Here is a 21,914-nt window from a genome sequence, read left to right on the forward strand (position 1 = left end):
AACTGATCTTTGACAAAGTAGCACAGACACTACAATGGAGCAAAGATTGTCTTTTCAACAAATGGTGCAGGAACAACTGGATATCTACATGCAAAAACAAACAAGCATGAATCTAGATACAGACTTTATGCTCTTCACAAAAATTAACTCAAAATGGATTATAGATCTAAAGGTAAAATTCAAAACTATGAAACTCCTATAACATAGGATAAAACCCAGATGACCTAGGTATGGCTATGACTTCTTAGATATAACACCAAAAACATGGTCCATGAAAGAAATAATTGGTAAGTTAGTCTTCATTAAAATTAAAACCTTCTGCTCTGCAAAAGACCACATTAGAAGAGGGAGGAAATATTTGCAAAGACACAACTGATAAAAGATTGTTACTTAAAATATACAAAGCCCTCTTAAACTTAACAGTAAGGAAATAATCTGATTGAAAAATGGGCCAAAGACTTAAACAAACAAAAGAAGATCTACAAATGGCAAGTAAGTATGTGAAAAGAAGCTGCACAGCTGGGGGCGTGGTGCCTCACACCTGTAATCCCAGAACTTTGGGAGGTCAAGGTGGGCGGATCATCTGAGGTTGGGAGTTTGAGACCAGCCTTGTCCAACATAGAAAAACCTGTCTCTACTAAAAATATAAAATTAGCCAGGCATGATGGTGCATGTCTGTCATCCCAGCCACTCGGGAGGCTGAGGCAGGAGAATCGCTTGAACCTGGGAGGTGGAGGTTGCAGTGAGCCAAGATTGCGCCATTGCACTCCAGCCTGGGCAACAAGAGTGAAACTCCATCTCAAAAAAAAAAAAAAAAAAAGCCGCACATTATATGTTATCAGGGAAATGCAAATTAGAACAATAACGAGATACCACTAAATACATATTAGAATAGCCAAAATTGAGAATACTGACAGCACCAAATATGGAGGAGGATGTGGAGCAACAGGAACTGGAGAGAATGCAAAACGGTATAGCCACTTAGGAAGACAGCTTGGCAGTTTGTTACAAAACTAAATATACTCTTAACACACCATCCAGCAATCGCACTCTTTGGTGTTTACTTACGTCCCCACAAAAACCCTCGTATGGATGTCTACAGCAGCTTTGTTCATAACTGTCAAAACTTCGAAGCAACCAAAGATGCCCTTTGGTAGGTGAGTAAATAAATAACCTGGTATATCCAGACAATGGAAATATTATTCAGTACTAAAGAGAAATGAGCTATCAAGCCATGAAGAGACATGGAAGAAACTTAAGTGTGCATCACTAAAATAAGTCCATCTGAAAAGGGTGCATATTATAAGATTCCAAAGATACAACATTGCAGAAAAGGCAAAACTGTGGAGATAGTAAAAAGACTGCCAGGGGCTAGGGCAGTGGGAGGGATGAATAGGCAGGGCACAGAGGATTTTTAGGGCAGTAACACAACTCTGTATGATACTATAGTGTTGGATACATGTCCAGATTCACAGAATGTAGAACACCAAGAGTGAACCTTGAACTATGGACTTTGGATGAGGATGAGTCAATGTAGGCTCATGGATTGTAATAAATGCACCACTGTGGGGGGGATATTGATAATTGGGGGGCTGTACACGTGTAGGGACAGGAGTAAATAGGCAGTAAACAAGCAATGCTCAATTTCATATATCTGAGAAAGGGAGAATAAAACTTAAGTGACATACAAAGGAGTAACAATCATTTTAGGAACAATTTTAAAAATAACACTTGTGATGTGGCTCAGGAAAGATTCATTCTCACTGTAGGAAGGTAAGTGAATCATTTTAGAGGTTAGTTTTGCAACTCAGAAGATCAAATGCATCTACCCTTTTTCTACTTCTAGAAATCTATCTTCAGAAGTGCCCCTCCTTCCCTCACACACCCCCAAGTGTACCAAAATAAATGACATGGATGTGGACTGCAGCCTTATTTCTAGTATCAAAAATTAGTAAACAACCTAAAAATCTATATCCAGGAGGATTTAAAGAAATCCTGCATGAGTTAGAAAGAATAAGGTCGATGCCTGTGTTCTAACATAGAAAATAAACTGGTTGTTAGATGAAAAAAGCAAGCTGCAAAGTGATGTAATGTGTAAATGCAGTAAGCAAAATACATCATACACACACACATATATATAGTACTTTCTATATATTTACCTATATGAGCGTGATGCCTCCAACTGCATAGCTGTGGCTCTGGGAGCAGGACCTTGTAACAGGGCCTGACTGTCCCAAGGGGACTTTCCCTGGGAAAGGAACCAGGTTTGATTTTCAATCTCTTTTTTTATCACCATGCTGACAGCTTTGTCATATGCCTTTCCCTCCGCTGTACTGATTTTACCTTACAGAAGCTCTCCTTAATGCTTCATCAGAGACTCCCTCTTCTCCAAAGAAAAGCCAGCTGCATTCCCTGGTCATCAGGTTGAGCTCGAGGTGAGCCCCAGGGATCATGTACCTCCCACCAGCCTGATACCCCAGTGGTGAGGAGTTGCCTCTTGGCTTTCTCGAGGCCAAACAACTCAGAGGTGTGGCAGGATTGCAGGTCACAGTGGCACTTCCAAGGTCCTGGAGAGTGACTCAACGCCTCTGTTATCAAGATATCACACAGGCTGTGCACCAGCAACTCTAGGGACACCCTTCACGTTGACAAAGAGTTGGCAAGCTTTTCCTATAAAGGGGCACACAGTAAATATTGTAGGCTTTGTAGGCCATACAATCTGTCCCAACGATTCAACTTTGCCCACGGTAGCAGTGAATCAACTGTAGATAATATGTTAAGTGAATGTGCATGGCTGTTTGCTAATAAAGTTTATGGACAAAAACAAAGCTGCTTTTGAGCAGTTTGCTATCCCGACACAGACTGTGGGGAGTCCCTCGTGGCAGAGTACCTCATCAGTGTGGCTGGTTACATCCTCTCAAGCCTGCCCACACCCAGACCCTGTCGGGTGTGCCTTCAGGAAAACTCCCAAAATTCCCCAAAAGCATAGTGGCTCCCCCTGAGAGCCACCGCCCTCACCTTACAGGGGCAGGTTCCTCTTCCAGTTCCACCCTCCTCAGCACACAGCCCAGGGGCCATCCCCGCCTCCTCTTGGCCATAAGCACAGTCCTTCCTACACAGGCTCAGCAGCTCTGCGGGCCTGTCCCCCACCTGGAGCCAGAGGCCTCCACTCCTGGGGACAGCTGTGACCATGGCTCTGCAAAGCAGCCTTGTGCCTAGCTCCCAAGTCAGCCGGCAGCCCAGAATGGAAGAGTTCTGTGGATCACCTCTGAGGCAGCAGCACATCCGGGCAAGCCTGGCTTCCCTCCCCTCCCCTCGCGCAACCCCTGACCCTGGCCACGCATGTGGTAGGGAAGCTGCAACCAGCCCTCAGCACTCCCAGCCCTGTGGGCAGTTTGCTGTCTGAGGATTGTGGCACTGCCTTCCCTCAGAGGCCTTGCCAGAGCTAGGGGATACAGCGTGGCAGAGCTGTCACCAGCAACCCTGCTGGTCTCCCTGGTGCTTTCTCAGCTGGGCTGTGGGTCAGGAGCGAGTTTCTATGGATAAGGCTGGTTCATAATCAAGTGCTCCACAGTCACGTGGTGACACAGACTCAAGTCTGCCTTCCCTCAGGGTGGTGAGCACAGGTAGGATCTGGGTGTCTGAAGCAAGCACACCTGTGAGAAATGCCTGTTTTCACTCCCATCCCACACACTCAACCAGACACCGCCAGGCCACCCCCAACACACGTGTCTGAGGGAGGCTGAGGAAAACAGATACCTCCAGGAGCCACGTATTATTTCCAGATGTGCAAGCCAGACAACCCTGGAAAGGGGATCAGGGAACTGGAGTGCCTGCCAACATCCCCAGTCTCCCTGCAGGAAAACACTCATGGCAAAACTGCTTTGTAAGAAAGGCTTTATTGCTGCAATGAGACATCCCGGTGTATAGCACAAACCCCCCTGTACAGAGAATTTTTCAAGTGGTAATACTGAGAAACAGTGAACATACACAAAAGAATACAAAACTAGACATTTAGATCACTAGAAACTTTCTAAGGTAAGAAAAATTTCAAATGTGAAGTGCCTTTTAGAAACTACACCACACATGCCAGTGTAAATTTGGTTTACCAATTTCTATAAACATTGCATCTAACTGTGCATTGGATCAACTGCACAACTTCAACAGCTACTTCCAAGACAAAGATAAATGCTTTTATTTCCCTATGTTTTGGTCTTTCCTTGGGCTAGAAATGGAAACTGCATATTTCACACCAGATTCAAAAGGGAAAGCAATTCAATCGCGTATTTGCCTCCAGCCACATCCAGAGCCGTGTGGATCTCACCTGGTTGGTCCCAGCCCTTCTCCAACCCTGAAGCCCACACCAAGGGTGCAGAGGCAGCCCCAGATCATGCAGACATCACCTGAGGCTCCCAAACTGGCCCAGCTGCCTGAGGCCTGCACGCCTGTGGCCAGGTAGGACACATGCGCAGGTTTGAAAACTAGGCCTACACGACTGCGAGTGGACTGAAGCAAAAAGGGGAAAAACATTAAAGGCCTGGAGTAGGAAGAGACCTTTTTATAAAGTTTTCAGGAAATTCTCACAATAAACTTGGGCACAAAGACCAAATTGCTGAGGCCAGAAGCCTGCTTATGGTACTATGACTTATGGGGAGTAGAGGCCAAATCAGAGGGCTGGCTAGTGATACCCCAGACCACTTGCCTCTTCCCCTTTCCTGGTCTATAAGTACCAGGCCTCCTGGCCCTGAGACCTCATTCTGGGTTTCTATATGGGTCAACCAAATGCCATCCTTTCACTAAAGCCAGGTGCAAAACGGGGCGGGGGGAAGCTGGTGAGTACACATCACCCAAAAGAACCGAGAGAGCAAGTTTTCCGAGGCTATAGGAACACTGACAGAGCCAGTGGCCACACCAGATGGGAGTACCACATCCCCGCCAGGCTTCATGCTTCACTGCTAGACCCAGGGGGCTAGAACGGTCTGATGAATCAGGAGCTGAACTAGAACCTTCGAGAAAAGAAAAGGCAAGGGGGTGGCTCTGTGCCCCACCAGGAGGGGAAAGAAGAATGTGTGTGGACTGTCCACAGTGAGGCCAGAAATGATGAGATGGTGTTAGGCAGAAAAGAAGGGAGAGGGCTTCCCATGAGAATCTGGTTGGGCATGGGAGGGATACAGGGCTCAGTTATCAAGGCACCTTTGCCATCGTGCGGTGCCAGCTACACTGGGTGGGCTGCCCAGGGGCTGTCCCTACCTACTTTCCTATCTACAGGATGTCTTGGTGCTTTTCAAGTTCAGCATAAGCGGTTCCATTTGTGAAGTGGGGATTCACACTTAGGAAATCTATCCTGGTCTTCACCTGAACCACTCATTTACTGCTGGGTGGCAGGAACAAGTACACAAAACCAGGGGCCTTGCCTGGACAGTTCCTAAGGGACACTGGCAGGGCTGACCTGGGATTCAGCTCCCCTGAGTGGACAGTCTGTGGTTGCCTGGGACCCCAGGCTGAGAAGGGGTACGGGTAATTGCACTTCAGGGCACAGTGAACACAGGCACGGGCTGGATGTGGCCTGGGAGACAGAAAGGGGAGGCTGCCCTATTTTCAGGAGCTGGCTATGGCTGGACAGTGCCTGCCTGGCCAGAGGAAGGCCACAGCAGAGCCACTCCACAGACTAAGACCTGTGTTGCCAAGGAATCAGACACTGGCTTGGAGAAGACAGAAGGATAAAGCCTGCTGCTTTTAAGCCCACATCATAGCTTAGAGATCCTTCAGCCTCCTGGCCTTCAAAATGAACTCCAGGGCTTTCACTCTGAAAGGCAAAGAAATCACCTTGTGTCTGCTTCATCCCCTTAGCAGGACAAACGAAATGCCTAAGGCCCAGAGAGACTGAGGGCAGGACCCCCAGCATCTCCCATCTCCTCCCTGCAGGCTGGGTGAGAGAGTGGCCTGGAAAGGAAGCATCTGCGCTACTTACATTGGGTTTCAGGTCCCCCGGCAACTTTCCTGGAGGTAACTATTTGCCTGGAACTAGGAAACTGGGTTTTAAAAACATAATTTTAAGCAGACTTTTTAGAGAGACAAGGCCATTTGATGGTAGTGATTTTGGTTTTGTTTTATGAAAATGGTACAGGTGGTAATCCCTGATGACAGAATGGACCGAGAGTGGGGCCAAGGGCCCTGAACGATCCTGTCTGTTCAGTCCGGTTAAGGCGACAGCTGGGCAGGCGTGTGGCTGGGGAGCAGTGGCACAGCAGACCCTGGCAGTTTGCTCACACCTGGCCCTCGTCCCAGAGCCAGCCCACCTGCCTCTTGGCCCTGGCAGTGACTCCACAGAACCTCCCCGAGCAGAAACCGCATGGTGGGCCAGCGCTCATCTTGCATGCAAGAGAGAACCTGCAGTGCACACACCCCGGCCAGGGTGGCACATGGCTGCTCTTTCAATGTGAAGCCAGCACCAACTGGAGAGATTTAACTATAAAGGAATATTTTTAAAATATTCAGTTTTGCTGTCATTGTTCACTTCTTCTCTTTCCATTTAGATCTCATAAACTGTTCTTTTTCAGTGTTGACAAAAAAGAAACATACAGGGCAGGTCTATGAAATAACACCTTGTCATAAAACAGGCCCCAAAGCATAGGAATCATGCTTTAATTGCCATTTAGCATCCATTAATTCTCATGAGATCTGTGATTTAAAAAGCCTCTGGCCTGCTTGTCCTGTCTTAAAGTCATGAGTCTGTTTTATGAACAAAACGAATGCCACGCTTCTTAGCATATATAAGGCAAAATGGGTTTTTGATCTCTCATGATGTAAAGGAGATACAAAGGTAAGGAAGGAAAGATTTTTAAATGAGACTTTTTTTGAGTGTCAATCCCACTGGACACACATATTACAAAATAAAGATTTTCTTCTGTAAAGTGCTGTTTGCTCAGTGAATCATGCGCCACCACAGAGCACCACAGCCCCACCTGCTCAAGAGTATGGAGGAGGCTGCATCGGCAGAGGGCGGGCAGGAGTCTATGTTTGGGGGTCTGTTTCAATACCACCTCCTGGGGTTCACCGTGGTGCAGAGGGAATCCTCTCATCGTGGCTAGACATTCCCCAATGCCCTGCTCCAGGCTGGGGACTGCTGCAAGCTGGAGGCAGCTGCGGATCAGGGCCTGGGTGCCCCTGCTCCTGCTCTTCCCTTGGGATTGGCATTTTATTCTCTCATTCTGCTCAAGACCATGGGCAGGAACTCTGCTGGCTCCCCATCAGGTCATCATGGGGGTCTTCCACCTTCCCACAGAGCTGCCAGGCAGAGGCAGTACCCAGGTATGCCTGGCCCACAGGAGGATTTTCTAGGAGACTATGGAAGGTTTAGAAAAAGAGAAGCCACTATAGTCACCTGTCCAGTCTATGCTATTAAAGGACATAAGAAAGGTATACAATTGGCAGTAAACAATTTCCTTCGGCTCTTCATGGATGTCCAGGAATATGACAACCCACACACAATCAGACGTGCATGATTTCTGCTCCAGTGTCTTCAGGCTCTGTGCAACAAGAAGAGTTTGTGTCGGAATAACAGATTCCACGTCCATGTTTATTTTCAAAGTTGGGCTCTGCTAGTGGAGATTTTTCAAAAATATTCTTTTTGCTTGTTTCTGGACAGTTTTGAACATAGATCACTCTATTATAGGCCTTGAGTCTCTTCCACAATTGCACATACACTTTACACTGAACATACATAAAAAGAAGTCCTCCGGTGAAGCCGATGGCCACAACCACCAATTTAGTCCAAAAGGGCCATTCTAGGATTCCTGGAAGGGAAAAACTCAGCCTATCAGATTTTATTTAAGATCTGAAGTAAAGAAAAACACAACTTCTGAACTTCCCATAATCAACTGATTCTGTTGTTGTGGTTGTTTAAGAGATGCAGTCTTGCTACGTTCCCCAGGCTGGAGCACAGTGGCTATTCACAGGTGTGATCATCGCACACTACAGCCTTGAACTCCTGAGCCCCCAGCAATCCTCCATCCCTCAGCCTCCTAAGTATCTGGGACTATAAGACTGCACAACTGACCAATGGATTCACAACTCATCCAATGTTGCTTAGTCAAAGAAGAGTGGAAGACAGTGTCCAGCTACTTCCTGCTTTTCCAGGACACAGTTTGCAGATTCTCATGTTCCAGAATATGAACTCTCCTGACTGGGTTTCAAAAACTACCACCACAGCAAAAGAAATGCCAAAAAGGGGTCTGGTGCCTTCTAACTGATGTCCCTCCTCCAGAAACCCAGACGTTTTTGGCTGACTGGAAAATCCTCTGACCCCAGGACTCCTGTGAGCTATCCCAGCCCCTGTGCTGGGCTTGCTCTTCAGCCTGAGAACTCACCTGTTGCCTGCCCCTGCTTGATTTCCTCGGCGGTACGGTCAATGAGCACATATAAGGACCAGACCACACATGTGATAGCAATGATGTGGAATGTCACTGAGCACATGATCTTCCTGCGCTCGCTGGACGTCATCTGCAACTTCTCCCACTAGAAAAACAACACAAAGTGTGAGGCTCAGGCTTCTGGAAAAGGGTTCCGGTGGGGTGAGAGCATTGTAGGCAGGTAAGATTGGCTTTCCGCCCCACTTCTCCCTTCCCAAACTAGATGCATTCCCACAAGTTTGTTCTCCTAAAACCACTTGGCTTCAACCAGGTACCAGGTGCAGCCAACATTCTGTGCAATGAAAAGAAGCCGGGATCAAGATGAATGTTGAACTACCATCAAAAATCCCCTTGTCTGCTTACTCTTGCAAGCAGACAAAAAATGGCCTGATAAAGAATTCTATGATTTCAGTCCTAATGAAAACAGTATGTTGGCCCAGGACCCAGGTGCTACGTTTTAAGTCTCCCTAATGTGCTGACTGGCATGGATGAGCGGAAGAAGAGGGTTGATGATGCCACAACACACTAGCAGATGGGTCACACTACATTGTGAAAGTGAATGGCAGAAGACGCTCACTCTTTGGTCCTTGCTACTTTGGCAGCAACAGCTCGAAATCGACGCTAAGAGTTCCTGGTACAAGCAGACTCTGCTAGTCCCATCTCCTCTAGGAGCTCATTAATTTACTCCAAATAGCCAGACTTTCTTTTTCATTTACTTGTTTCCGAATCAGGAGAAAACACATAAAGGTAGAGAGAAAGAACAATGTGTAAACACTCTGCACATATCCTTTGCCAATCCTAGTCACAGCCTCTTTCCAGATGGGTCTATGCAGGGTAGTTGAAAATAGAGCCTCAAAGACTTCCTATATTGAGAGATTAGCACAGAGTAGGCACCCAATAAATTACAAGGCTTCTACTGGGCAAAACATTTTTTTAAGCAGTTTGCGCAAGCCTTCTCTAACATCTGGTCGTTTTCTGCTGGGATTTTATACACTAGCAAGTTCCCTGGTCTTCCTACCTATAACACAGAGTCAGTGCCTCAGTGCCCCATGCTTCCTGCTACTCCTACAACACACATAGCTTGACACCCTGTTAATGCTCACCCTCACCTTTCTAGGGTATGCTTTACTCCACAGACAGCTTGACCTCTCTAAACTCCTTTCACTCTGCCTGCAAATCCTAGTAATCCTTCAAGAACTGCTCTAAAACCCAAACACCCTGTGAGGCTACCATCGCTCCACTTCCCCAGCACTCTAGCCCATAACGAGCATTTCCTTTTCTGAATGACTGATATGCTCTACCAGCACATCATTTAGTATTTAATTGGCTAGTATTTGATGATGTGACTTATCTTGCAATTTATATATTAATGTTCTGGGATAGGAACAGTCTTTTATTCTTCCAGACAAAACCTTTTGTGCTGGGCATCTAGAGAGATGTATGAAACAGTCAACATTTAAACAGAAAGCCAGTGCTTTGGACAAAGCTCCTCTCAGAGGGCACAGCGACATGGGCCTCCAGACAGCTGTGTGTCATGCAAAGCCTGTGGGTCCTTTCTGAAGACAGCTGCATATCTTGCAACATTTGTGCTTTCTTTCTTTTCCCTATCCACCTACTCACGCTCCCGTCCAGCAAATACTTACGGGTATATACAAATAAATTTACTGTGTGCTACACTGTGCTGGGTGCTGAGGAGATACTAATCTCCAACAGACAGTCCTAACCAGAGAGGCAGGACGTCAACAGTTAGTACATATAAAATTAGGTCCTGACTAAGATATGTCACAAACAGTCTGTGGTCAAAGGCCACATGACTGACACCGACAAGCAAGCAGTCTTACTCTGAAGGGAAAAGAAGGATTATGAATGGTCAGAAAGAGCTTCTTCCTGAGGAGAGGGACTTGAAAATCGGCACCAGAAACAACAATCTCTACAATGCAAATGTAAGCACCAGCCCCAACTTTTTAAGGAAATGAACGTAGGCAAGCCATGACCTCATAACCTGAGACACCAGCTCTCTGGGGGTCACTGATTTCAGGAAGGGTGAAGCATCCCTTCCTCCCACGTACTTTTCTCAGTGGTTTCAGCTTGGTCTCCATGATGAACTCATACTTGCAGAGCTCACAGCAGCGCGTGTCGGAGCTCTTGATCCACTGCTGCAGGCAGGCCTGGTGCACGAAGTGGAGGCTTCCTGTGCAGTGGCAGGGGGTGATCAGGGGGCTCTCATCATCTCCTTCACAGTGGCAGATCCTGTAGTGGAAGGAAAACCCATCATTCCAAGGAGAGTCCCACGACAGGGAAGCTGATGCTTCAGTGGCAGGTCAATCCCCCCAAAGGAAACTCAGAAACAAACATTACAGAAGTGACTACGGGCACAAAAACATAGAAACACAAATGAAAACAATCACTACAAACTAAAAATTTCTAGCTTACCGCACCAACATGGAAAGTCTGGAGGGCATTTGGCAACAGAAAGGAAAACATGATGTAAGAAATGACAAAGCAGTCATTTTTTGATATGACATTAGAACTTCACTGAAAGATGAATTTAAAGCAACATGGAATCATTTTCAAGAACATAAGACGGTAAAATAATTAGAGGAAAAATTTCTATGTAAAATAAAACCAGCATTCCAACTTCCAAAAATACTAGTGACTTTAAATGATACTTGCTTTTTAGCTATAATCACTGACTTTACCTTCATACCCCACAACTATGTATTTCTGTCATCTCTCAGGAAGTAAACAAAGATTACAGTACCTCTCCTAGACCTAAAACACTCACCATTACAAGATGCTGCAATTTCATCTCTTTTTCTTGGGACCACTAACAGCAGTAAGTGAGAAATTAACTTGAAAGCACTCTCTATATCCAAGGAAGTATGCACCAGGATGTAGCTATTAGCCTGAAGGAACTTAACAGGCTTTTAAGAAACAGAGGGGTCTTTTCCAACAGCTACAGAACAGTTTGGGGCACCCGTCCTCTGGAACGAGCCAGGCTCTCAGGCTGTTTGTTTTAGTGAGGGGGTCTCTGATCCAAATGTTAGAAATGATGACAGTTGGCACTAAGGAGTGGAGACTGGGGAAAGGTCAGAATGAGGAGGGCACAAGAGTCATGACAAAAAGTGAATTATGGAGGCCAGACAAGGATGCTGCATAAGGGAAGACAAAGGGGAGAAACAGAGTTAGGACGGGACATAGGTTGGCTACTCCCCAGTTACAAGGAAGGAAGGAAGGAGCTACTCTACTGGAGAACAGCCAGTCCCCACACACATTTTGGGGGGTGGGTGGGGAGCAAGGGTTAAAAAAGAGGCTGGGAGATGCAACAATGCTTAAAATCTGGACCATCAGGCTGGAAAGCTGGAGATACTAGTTTCTTTCTTCCAGTTTCTTTATGTAAAGTCTACTTATTTTTAGTTTAGAAGAGTCAGCTTGGCCTTTAATATGTGTAGCTTCTTCCTTTTTTTTTTTTTTTTTTTTGGTGTTTGTTTTTTTAGACGGAGTTTCACTCTTGTTGCCCAGGCTGGAGTGCAGTGGTGTAATCTCAGCTCACTGCAACCTCCACCTCCCGGGTTCAAGCAATTCTCCTGCCTCAGCCTCCTGAGTAGCTGCGATTACAGGCGCCCACCACCACGCCCGGCTAATTTTTGTATTTTTAGTAGAGACAGGGTTTCGCCATGTTGGCCAGGCTGGTCTCAAACTCCTGACCTCAGGTGATCCACCCGCCTCAGCCTCCCAAAGTGCTGGGATTACAGGCTTGAGCCACCACGCCCAGCCAGCTTCTTCCTCTTTTACCATTTGTGAAACTATCTTGGGACTCACATCATAAAAATTAAGTTTTTCAAATGATACTGATACTCCATTCTTCTGGAGAAAACGATTAACCCACAACTGGTTACAACTTCCTATTACTTCATTTTCCTGAAACTTCACATATTAAAGCAAGATGAGGCTCCCGATGTGAGCAGCGATGGCTAGAATGGCACTTCCTGGCAAACCAACCTGCAGACATCCCCTGATGTGGACACGGGAGATATAGGGGATAATTTTTCAGAGAAGGGAGAAGGACAATCCAGGTCGCTATCCTTTTCCGTGGAGCAGAGAGGCGCCCGAAGAATCCTACTCTTCAGTTTTGCAGATGTGCTGTCCTCAAAGACATCGTCATCTCCCATCTCGTCAGAGCAGAAGCCCATACTCCCTGCCAGCCCGCTGGAGGACTTGGCAGTGTGCAGGCGAGCGGCACAGCTCTCCAGCTCATGGAACCTGTGCAGGCTGCTGGCGCTCGAGCCGTGCGAGAGTGAGAATAGGTACCGGAGCAGTCGCCGGCTTCGGGACGTGGCGTCACCATCTGCCTTCTCTTCCAGCAGCAGGCCGGGCCTGCCCCGCTTGCCAGCTTCCACCTCTGAGGCAGTTGAGCGACTGGCAGAAAGGCATGAAACACAAGACTGTTTGGAATTGCCAAGAGGTTTGTGGTTCACGGTTCTTTTTTCTTTATGATGTAACCTGTTAGTTCTGAGACATGGATCTTGAGGGAGTATTAATTTTCCTTCAGAACAAGTTCTTTCCATATAGGCAAAACTTTCTGAAGTATCCTGCGCCTTCTCACCCACATCATTGAGGGACCTTGAGAACTTCAGTGTTCTTCTGGCTTTGGTATTCTTAGCAGGCTTCAAGGCCTGGACCCATTCTGAACCAAAGGAATTTCTCTTTGATGCCTGTGACGTGTCCTTACAGATAACTGTCACAGTGAACCCTTGTGTCAGAGAACTCTGGTAGTGAGGAGCTTTCAAGACAACAGCAGACTGCACGGAACTGTGGTGACAACACTCAGAAAACACTGCACTGGAACTGCATGCAGAACAGTGGGATAAAAGCACAGAAAGTAAAAACAATTTTAAAAGAGAATAGACATCATAGTGAAGAAATGAGACTAGCATGGGTAACTTGGTGAGCAAACCACACATAAAACTGGGCCAAATGTTTAGACCAAAGGCACACTGAATAAGCAAATAGAAATTCAAGGACCTACAGACACTAATGCTTATTTCTGGCTGCACACTGATCATGGCAGCATCTGAAGCAGAGTGTTACCTGCAGATGTCCTGGCTGGATGGCGTGATAGAAGTGCGAGAGAAGGACGACACCGGAGCCGGAGCTGATGCTGACGGAGGACTCCCAGGCTGCAATGACAGAGCTCTGGTCAGTGTTCAGGGAAAAGCCAAGGGGACTGTGTGCATTGTCTCCTGAACGGTGACAGGTAGAAACCCTAGAAATGTCTGCTGTTTCCCATTGCTCAATGAGTAACACAAATTAGATCCCTCTAAGCCTTGGCAAAACAAATGAAATATCGCTATTTTTTTCTTATCTGTGGATAAAAGTGTAAGAAATATCTGAGGCTATGGAACACCACTACTAATCTCCTGCAGGTCCAGTGGCCATTTATTTTCTAGCATCTAAATTGAATTAGTTCATACATAAGTCAAGACACCAAGTACTACAAGTTATCATACAAATGCCAAAGAAATATGAGGCTCCAGGACTGCCAGCACTGGCTTCCCCAGCACTCTCTCCTAGTTCCGGAGATCACCAAGGCTGGTAGATTTAAGAGCTCTCTCCCACCTCACAACCTCATGCACAGTGCCAGATGCTCCCTGTGTTCCACAAAACCTCACTGTCCTGCCACAGCTCTTCACATAAAACGGAGTCCAGACCACCTGACATTGGGGGACGCCAATCCACAGCTCAACCAGGGGCCGAGGTAGAGCACAGAATGCTCCCAATAAGTCTAATCTTGAAACTGTAAATTAAGAAAAATCATCAAGAAAATTTAGATTTGAAAGAAGTACAGCAAGAGGTCATGGGATAGAATAGAGCCTCTGAGGTGGTGAATAGTCAAACTTAGAGAAAAAATATAGGAAGAAAAGGAAGCACCGCAGTGAGGACAGAAATGGACAGAGAGAAATAGGGACAGTGAGTGGCACTGAGCTGAGGATGTGCCACCACCGCTAGAGGGCCCCAGACTCCCACGCCAGCCTCGGATTTCCCAGGCTCCACAGGCCCACAGACCTATGCATATTCATAAAAAAGCATTCGTCTCTCCTTAAGACAGTGAGCCTGAGTGAGAATCTGCTCCATGCAACCCCAACAGCCCCAGGAAAACAGTGCCATGAGTCTGTTATCACTGGAAACGCCGTATCACCACCTACCTTCTGCAGGCCCACCTGCATGGCCCTTGGCCCTGACTCCTTGATACAAAGGAGCTCCACCCTGGCCCACCATTCCCCGACTGAGGCCTAGTCCCCCTCTTTCTAAGTGCCATCCCCAAGGGTGCACTCTCATCCTGGAACTCCACCTACGGGACCCCTGACCTTGGTCAGCAACCAGAACAGATATGGCCATTGCCCGGAAACTCCTCCTCCTCCTACCCCTCACAGCAAATGAAGCAGCCTGGAGAGAGCCAGGATAGCACTCGGATTAAGGCACCCATCCCATGGCTGCTCCCACTCCCAGTGCAGAGATTCAACACCACTTTAATCCAAGTCCACCTGAAGAAACAAGATCCAAGAAGCTCCTCATCAGCATGCTTCAGTGTACGCTGAGATCACGCTGTGCCACTCCATGAGCACATCTTTGAATTCACCAAATAATCTACGTTTATTTTCTAACTGAATGTGCATACGGGCATGGGGTATACGGTCTTTAAAAGCATTAGAGGTCAAAGTTCTTGGGAATCTAAAGTTTACTTGAACACATGAAAATAACATCCTTGAAATAACCCTCCCATCACTACCTTTGTCAATATTCTTCCTAAAACAAAATGAGACACATCTCTGGATGCCTGTGGACACTATGCTATGACATCCCTTGCATCCTCTAGGCCTGAATGCATAAGCCATTGTCCTCTTTCTCCAACTGCCTTAGACACTGTCCTCTTTCTCCAGCATCCTCCACTCGGGGCACCCATCACTGGCTCCACCTGCCCCGGAGATGAGCACTCAAGGCCTTTTAGTATCATGGGCTTTACTGTTTATACCACAAGGGAGCAGACTGAGAGTATATCCACGCTAAGGTCCCCAAACTCCTACAGTCCCCTGTTCTCTGACATTTAGTCCTAACACTATTCTGGGACTGAAAGTCTTCCTGTACTTACTGCTCTCTTCTGTTACTTCTGAGGATGACCAGCTCTGTTCAACACACATAGGCAAGGCTGAAATGTGTCATGAAGACCACAGCCTGATCATGGTGTATTGCAGAGAAGTGAGCGTCTTCATCATCTGTCCCCAGATAGACTTTGAGGAAGAAATACCCAGCAATATCAACATGCTTGCCCCTCATTGCTATGAGGTCGCTTCTTCCTTTGTGTTGCTGGGTCAAGCATAGTCCCTGGAACTGAGGTATTGAAGGAAGCCCCCTCCCTTCAAGGGATGGCAGCAGAGGAAAGTACCTCTAAGGTAAGAGCATGGTCCTCTTGAAAGCACGTGTACTTTCCTGTATTCTGAAGGGAAGGCAAACCCTGTGGGAGGAGGTGGGGTCTCATCTGGCATATCGTGCCCAATCAGGGTCAGTCCTGAGAAGAGGCAGGTTTCTGATGGGAAAGTAAAGTTCTGAACTCCAGTACTAAACTACAAGTAATCCATGTCAAAAAGTGTACTCTGGGATAACGATTCCATTCTTGCATGCCCATGATGAGGAGCCAGGCCTGAAGGTAGGAAGGCAGAGCCTCGTAACAGAACAAAGCCTGGATCAAGGAAGCAGCCATGCCAGGCACACACATGGCAGGACATATGTTCATTTCCCTGTGTGATTCCCCGTGTGTGTGCACTTGTAGCAGATGTCAAGGCCAGCATGACAGTAAGAGAAGACCAAAGGAGGAAAAGAGTTCAGGGAGGGCTGGGGAGATTCTGTCCTGCTCAATTTTACATAGGAAACAGGAAACAGCCTTGGCATCCTCTGCCTACATTTCTGCTCTCATTTCACCCTTTCCAATCTTATGAAAACATTACAGGATATTCTCAGCAGGTATGTCCAGTCCAATCCTCATCAAGCCTCCCAATGACAGACAAAGAGTCTCTCTTATTAGATCATAAAATTTCAAGAAAAATTTAAAAATCTACTTATTGTTATTTTACATAAATATAAACTTCAACAAATGCTAACTCCTCCAATAAATGCAAGAAAACCAGTGAGATTTGTGGGGTCACCACAGTTCCCAGAAGAGGCTCCTTCTGTCACTATCTAAAGAACAGCAAACATTTCAAAGGTCAGAACCAATCCATACGCAGAACGGTCAAGAAAACAATTTTAAAGAGCTTTATTTGTTGCTGCTATAGACCTGAGAGAAATCTATCAACCAACAAAGATCTAAAAGACTGGCTGATCAACAACAAAATGAAGCTGACAGCTTCAAATATGGTTCCATGGTCAGATTCTGGAAGCTAGTGTAGTCAAAGGCCAGCAATCCCCTCTTAGGCGCTCTATAGGACAGGACCTTACTAGATGGGACAGGACCTCACTAGATGGCACAGGACCAGCCTGTTCTGCTCTTTCTGAAAGCAGCAGGCAGTGTGGCACGTGGGAGCTGGGGGCAGTACTAGCCTCAGCCATCTGTACCACACAAAACTCCGGAGAACACCTACACTCTCCTCTCCACAGGATCAGACCACACATGACTCGACAATTACTAATAAAAGTGCAAATGTTCATCATGCAAAAATCCAAATGTTTCAAGAAAACTTAGGCTCTCTGTTCCCGAAGTTTTTTGTGGGTTGCCAAATGACAGACTTTTCAGTCATGAAAAGGAATATAAAGCAATCTCACTACAAAAAAAAAATTCTTCTAAAAATCCCCCCTTCTTAAGATATTGTTATTAATTATGCCAAAACAAACCTCTGGATTTCTATCCAAGCCTAAATCCCAGTTTATTTTATTTCTTAGAAATGATAAATACTTTTTGACAATTTGTTTTGCTACATCCAAGTCTCTTAGTGGCTGGCTTTCTTATCAAATTCAGTTTTAAATGACTTTAACAAAGTTGCCAAAGAACATATGGGGAATAAAAACCTTTCCATATATCCTTGGCAAAAACTGGCATTCCCCTTTTCTCAGTTCCCTTCTGAGAGTGCCTGCTGTTACTGGAGCAGCTATAGCAGTGTGCTTACCCAGTTGATATCGCACACATCCTTCTCACTGCAGAACACCAGCGCGCCTTCCTTGGCCTCTAGTGCCTTCTGCCAGGTTACTGCCCAGCCTCCTCTATTACCCACGCCCCTCATTTTCTGTGCAACCCCTGACTGGGCCTTCTTTTCACTTATCAGCAAAGCTACTTTTAAACATTTGGGTCTCAGACGCCTAACAAAAGCAGATTTGCCCATCTGATTTATCTCAAAAGGGAGAGGGCCACAGGAATGATCTGTTTGGGTGAACTTGTTTTTAGGCAAGGAGGAACGTGAAGAGGGGCTAGATAAGGAAGGTTAAGAGACCAGAAGAGCTCACGGTTACAACTGACCACCAATTTCAGTACTGCAAATCAATGACTTAGCAGAAACAATGGGAAAAGATGCACACATGGCTCTCAAAACATGAAAAGATGCTTCACTTCTCTCACAATGAGAAATACAAATTAAAACTACAATGAGATACCATCATCAGCCAAGAAAATTTATCAAATAATATGTGTTGGCAGAAGTGTTGGGAAGCAGGTATGCTTATACATTGCTGGTGGGAAAGCAAATGGTAAACCTCCTCAGGATGACAACTGCCCTCAGGAAAACAAAGACACATATACTCTGTCTCGGCAATTCTTTTAGGAATTCATTCTCACACACACACCTGTGGGAAGAGGTCTGTATACTGCACTAGTTTGTGACAGCAAAGGCTGGAATCACCCTAAATGCCCATCACCTTGGAGCTGAGGCAACAACTGTTCCATCTACAAAAAGAAATACTAGTAGTCGTTAAAAAAATGGGAAAAGTTCTCATTATGTCCAGTAATGAACACACGAAGTTAAACAAGCAGAGAGAGGCACCACTGCCATCTGTGCTCGGGTTGCACAGACTATCCAGGAGGGAGACGAGGGAACCTGGATGGAGGGACATGGACTTGTCACAGAGACCCACAAAACCATAATGCTACTTTACACTGAGCTACATTTCCCAAACAGAAATTCATTTTTAAAATAACATGTGATTGATGATTTAAAAAAGTAAAACAAAACTGCAGAAGCACAACCAACTGCAATGACTTTCCAACTTTGGGATGACAGGTAAAGAAATCAATGTAGTGGGTGATGACCTATGTTTTTAAAAGTACAATAAAATAGAATGTGCCAGAATGCATCTGACATAAAAAGGATAAAGTCTTCTGAGGTAATTCTGTCTCTCAGATGTGTATGTAAAAGTGAACTGGGTTTCAATATAAAAGCTGCTTCTTAGTTTGGATCATGGTCAAAGTCACTTGAAAGTCACTGCCTGACTGTATTTCTACAAAGAAAATACAAACTATCGAAAGAAAAGAAGAAGGTGGCTAAATCAAGAGATCATGTTGGCTGTTGGCCCAGAGGCTCTAGAAGCAAATGGCTCTTACAGATCTCTAGAAAGAAGGTTTTCCTCTACATGGAAAGCATTTGCCACCCATATAAGGGGTGTGTTGCTATGTAAACAAAACTTAGTGGCTTAAAAACTACACAAATGTATCACTTCACAGTTCCCATAGACTAGCGCATGCTGAGATTCTGTGCTCTGGTCAGTCTCCCTCCTTCCTGGAGGCCTCGGGAGAACTGCGTTTACACATTCTCTCAGGTTGTTGGCAGAACACAGCTCCCTGAAGCTTGAGGACTGAGGGCCGGTCTGCTGGCTGACTCCACCTGGGGCAGGCCACATGCATCTGCAGTCACATGACCCCTCCCATCTTCAAAGCCCACTTGTGCTATCAATCTTTCTGACTTCCCTTTCTGCCACCAGAGAACGTTCTCTGCTTTTTAAGCACTCACAGGATTCCACTGGGCCCTTATCTATAACCCCAAATAATCTCCCTTATTTTAAGGTCAACTGTGCCACACAACACAACATGGTCATAGGAGTAATAGTAGCAATGCATTCCCAGGTTCCAGGCAATTGTGGGGACATTTTTGGGGGCCATTTTAGAAATCTTGCTCACCAGATCACTTTTTTATTTGTGCTTCCTGCTCATGAGGTTGCTAGCCGTTACTGCCCTCCCACTTCCAAACTAAGAGATAGGGATCTGCTCCTAACTGCCAACTCAGCAGGCCTGACTTCATACCACAGAGCCAAATAAACTCACTTGGTGTTTACACACTGCACTGTGCAGACTGAGATTACATCTTACCAAACTTTCTGCTTAGCACAGAAGTTACTCTGTCAAACCAATGCTTCATTATGAGTAACTCTGCTTTCAATAAATAAATATCTAGTTGTATTCAACTTCAAAAATGAGCCACAATTAAAAGAAAAGAGGCCATTCTGTGGCTTTTCTGTGGCTTGCTCTGATAAATACATGTTGGCATATGAAGGGCTGTGCCAAGAACAAGCTTCCACAAAGGCAATTAATTAAAACTGACCATTAAAAAAGTAAGTATATACAATATACGATTCACAGAGAAGCATGTACAATAAAAACTACTGAATGCTAAAATGATTTCCATTATAAATGACTCTCATTAGCATTGCTTACCAAGTAGCATTAACATGGAATTCTTTTCTATAGTGGCCTTTTAAAGGGAGTTAGAATACTTGAGTAGCAATAAATCCCCAGAACAATGAGGGGCATATATTACAGCACTGGTGGAGGGGACAGAAGGCCACAGCTGAAGCTGCTTTTTCAGGGCTGTCTTCCTCCATGCTACAGCTGAGGATCTTGCAAATATAATTTGTTTTCAATAAATTACATTGAAGACAATGATTTCTGAGCAAAGGTGGCTTCACAGTCCCAGAAACTAAAGATGTAACCATATAAAAATTCAAAATCACCAGAAATAACATGGTGAAAGGGGCTGTGTTTTTGAGTTACTTATCACTCAAAAGGACCCTTTACTACTGTTGATTTCCTTTAAATATTGACCTTTTCAAATATAGTCAAAATACATTTTCATTGCCAAGAGGCAATAAAATATTTCCTCTGAGAGAATTCTGGGGCAGTGCCCAAAGCACTGGCTTTTGACCCCAAAGTCTTCCCTCTATGTTCTGGGGCCAGTCCACTGAGCACACTACTGAGCAGGAGTTTAATCATTTAAAGAATGAGGTCAACAATCTACAGGGCTGCCAGCAGGATCAAATAAGTCAGAGGAGATGCAGAAATGCAGCACACACCACTCCAGGCACACCTCCAGTGTGGAGGAAGACTTCCATGTGACTACCACTCTTGACTCTTGATGACCTAGAAAGTAAACCTGCAGGTCTCATGTCTGCTACAAAACGCCTCATTCCAACCAAGGTGACCACTGTCCACCCACCTGGGAAGAAAACAGCTTCTGCTCAGGCTACTCATCTGGCCAGCCCTGGCCCAAGATGCACAGAGCTCTAAGAGTGAACCCTGAGCCAGGGAGCATCCTACTGACAAAAACATGGCAGGCAGGAAAGATGACCCTCATTTCCTCTCGACCTAGGCCCTCCTTTCCCAGCAACTGGTGGCCTTTCCCACCTCTCCTCCTCCTCCTCCCAGGAACACTCCCACATCCCAACCCAGCATGACTGGCCCCTCCTCAGGTTTCTCCTTAGAAAGGGCTTTTCATCCCTGTTATGACATCCTTGTACCCTGTTCATTTCTTTCATTGCACCTATCAAGGTTTATGAGAAGATGTTACTGGGATATGTTAACTTAGAAGCTGTTACTGATTGGTCTGGTATACAGTAGGTGTTTAGGGCACATTTGCTCAATGAACTAAATAGCTACCCTCTGGGGAGACTGTGCCTCTACAACAGAGATACTCAAACTTGTTGGCCACAGGACCTCCTTAACACTCTTAAAAATTACTGAGGCCCCCACAAAGAGCTTTTGTTTACACAGGTTCCATCTCTCCATCTTTGCTATATTAGAACATCTTAAAACACAGGAACATATTCCACCAGCTAAGGAAGATGCTATCTTGCATGTTGCTTAGCTTCTGGAAACTCCACTGTATGCTTGTGGGAGAATGAGAGTCAAAAATGCATATAATCTTAGTATAATCGGGAAACTGTTTTAAACCTGCCCCTCTTCCACCTTCAGGAGACTGAACCAAACTTCAGCCAAAAACTAAACTGTAACCAGTCAGATGAAAAAGTACTGCAAAGACAGTCAGAAATTTTGCAAAAGGGGAACTGAACAGAAACAACTGCCTCAGTGCTCTGTCAGGGATTCAAGTGAGGCTCAGTGGTGCTGAGGCCACCTGATGCCATGCAACTCCTCCAATTCATTCCCTTGTTTCTGTCACTTAGGAATAAGTATCCTGTTTTGGGACAGCTGTTTTCTTCAGAATAAATTAATAAAGCACATTTTGCCTTATTTGT

At 45.7% G+C, this 21,914-nt stretch overlaps 1 protein-coding gene across 8 annotated transcripts in view; it reads right to left on the minus strand.

The window, feature by feature from the left end:
* Positions 1-21,914, minus strand: part of MARCHF8 (membrane associated ring-CH-type finger 8) — a 150,023-nt gene that overhangs the window by 8,366 nt on the left and 119,743 nt on the right. For 3 of the 8 annotated variants that reach the window (XM_010383400.2, XM_030940056.1, XM_030940055.1), the window contains 5 exons: positions 13,503-13,591; positions 12,414-13,259; positions 10,481-10,661; positions 8,370-8,517; positions 3,889-7,796 (listed from right to left, as the gene is read on the minus strand). In XM_010383400.2, the coding sequence (XP_010381702.1) occupies positions 7,492-7,796; positions 8,370-8,517; positions 10,481-10,661; positions 12,414-13,259; positions 13,503-13,591 (1,569 nt within the window). In that variant the 3' untranslated portion in view covers positions 3,889-7,491. Of the gene's footprint in view, positions 1-3,888; positions 7,797-8,369; positions 8,518-10,480; positions 10,662-12,413; positions 13,260-13,502; positions 13,592-21,914 lie in introns of those variants that run through there. The other 5 variants (XM_030940057.1, XM_030940059.1, XM_010383403.2 and 2 more) reach the window with 3 other exon arrangements.

This window comes from Rhinopithecus roxellana, chromosome 11 (genome assembly GCF_007565055.1).
Source record: "Rhinopithecus roxellana isolate Shanxi Qingling chromosome 11, ASM756505v1, whole genome shotgun sequence".
Classification (NCBI taxonomy): domain Eukaryota; kingdom Metazoa; phylum Chordata; class Mammalia; order Primates; family Cercopithecidae; genus Rhinopithecus; species Rhinopithecus roxellana.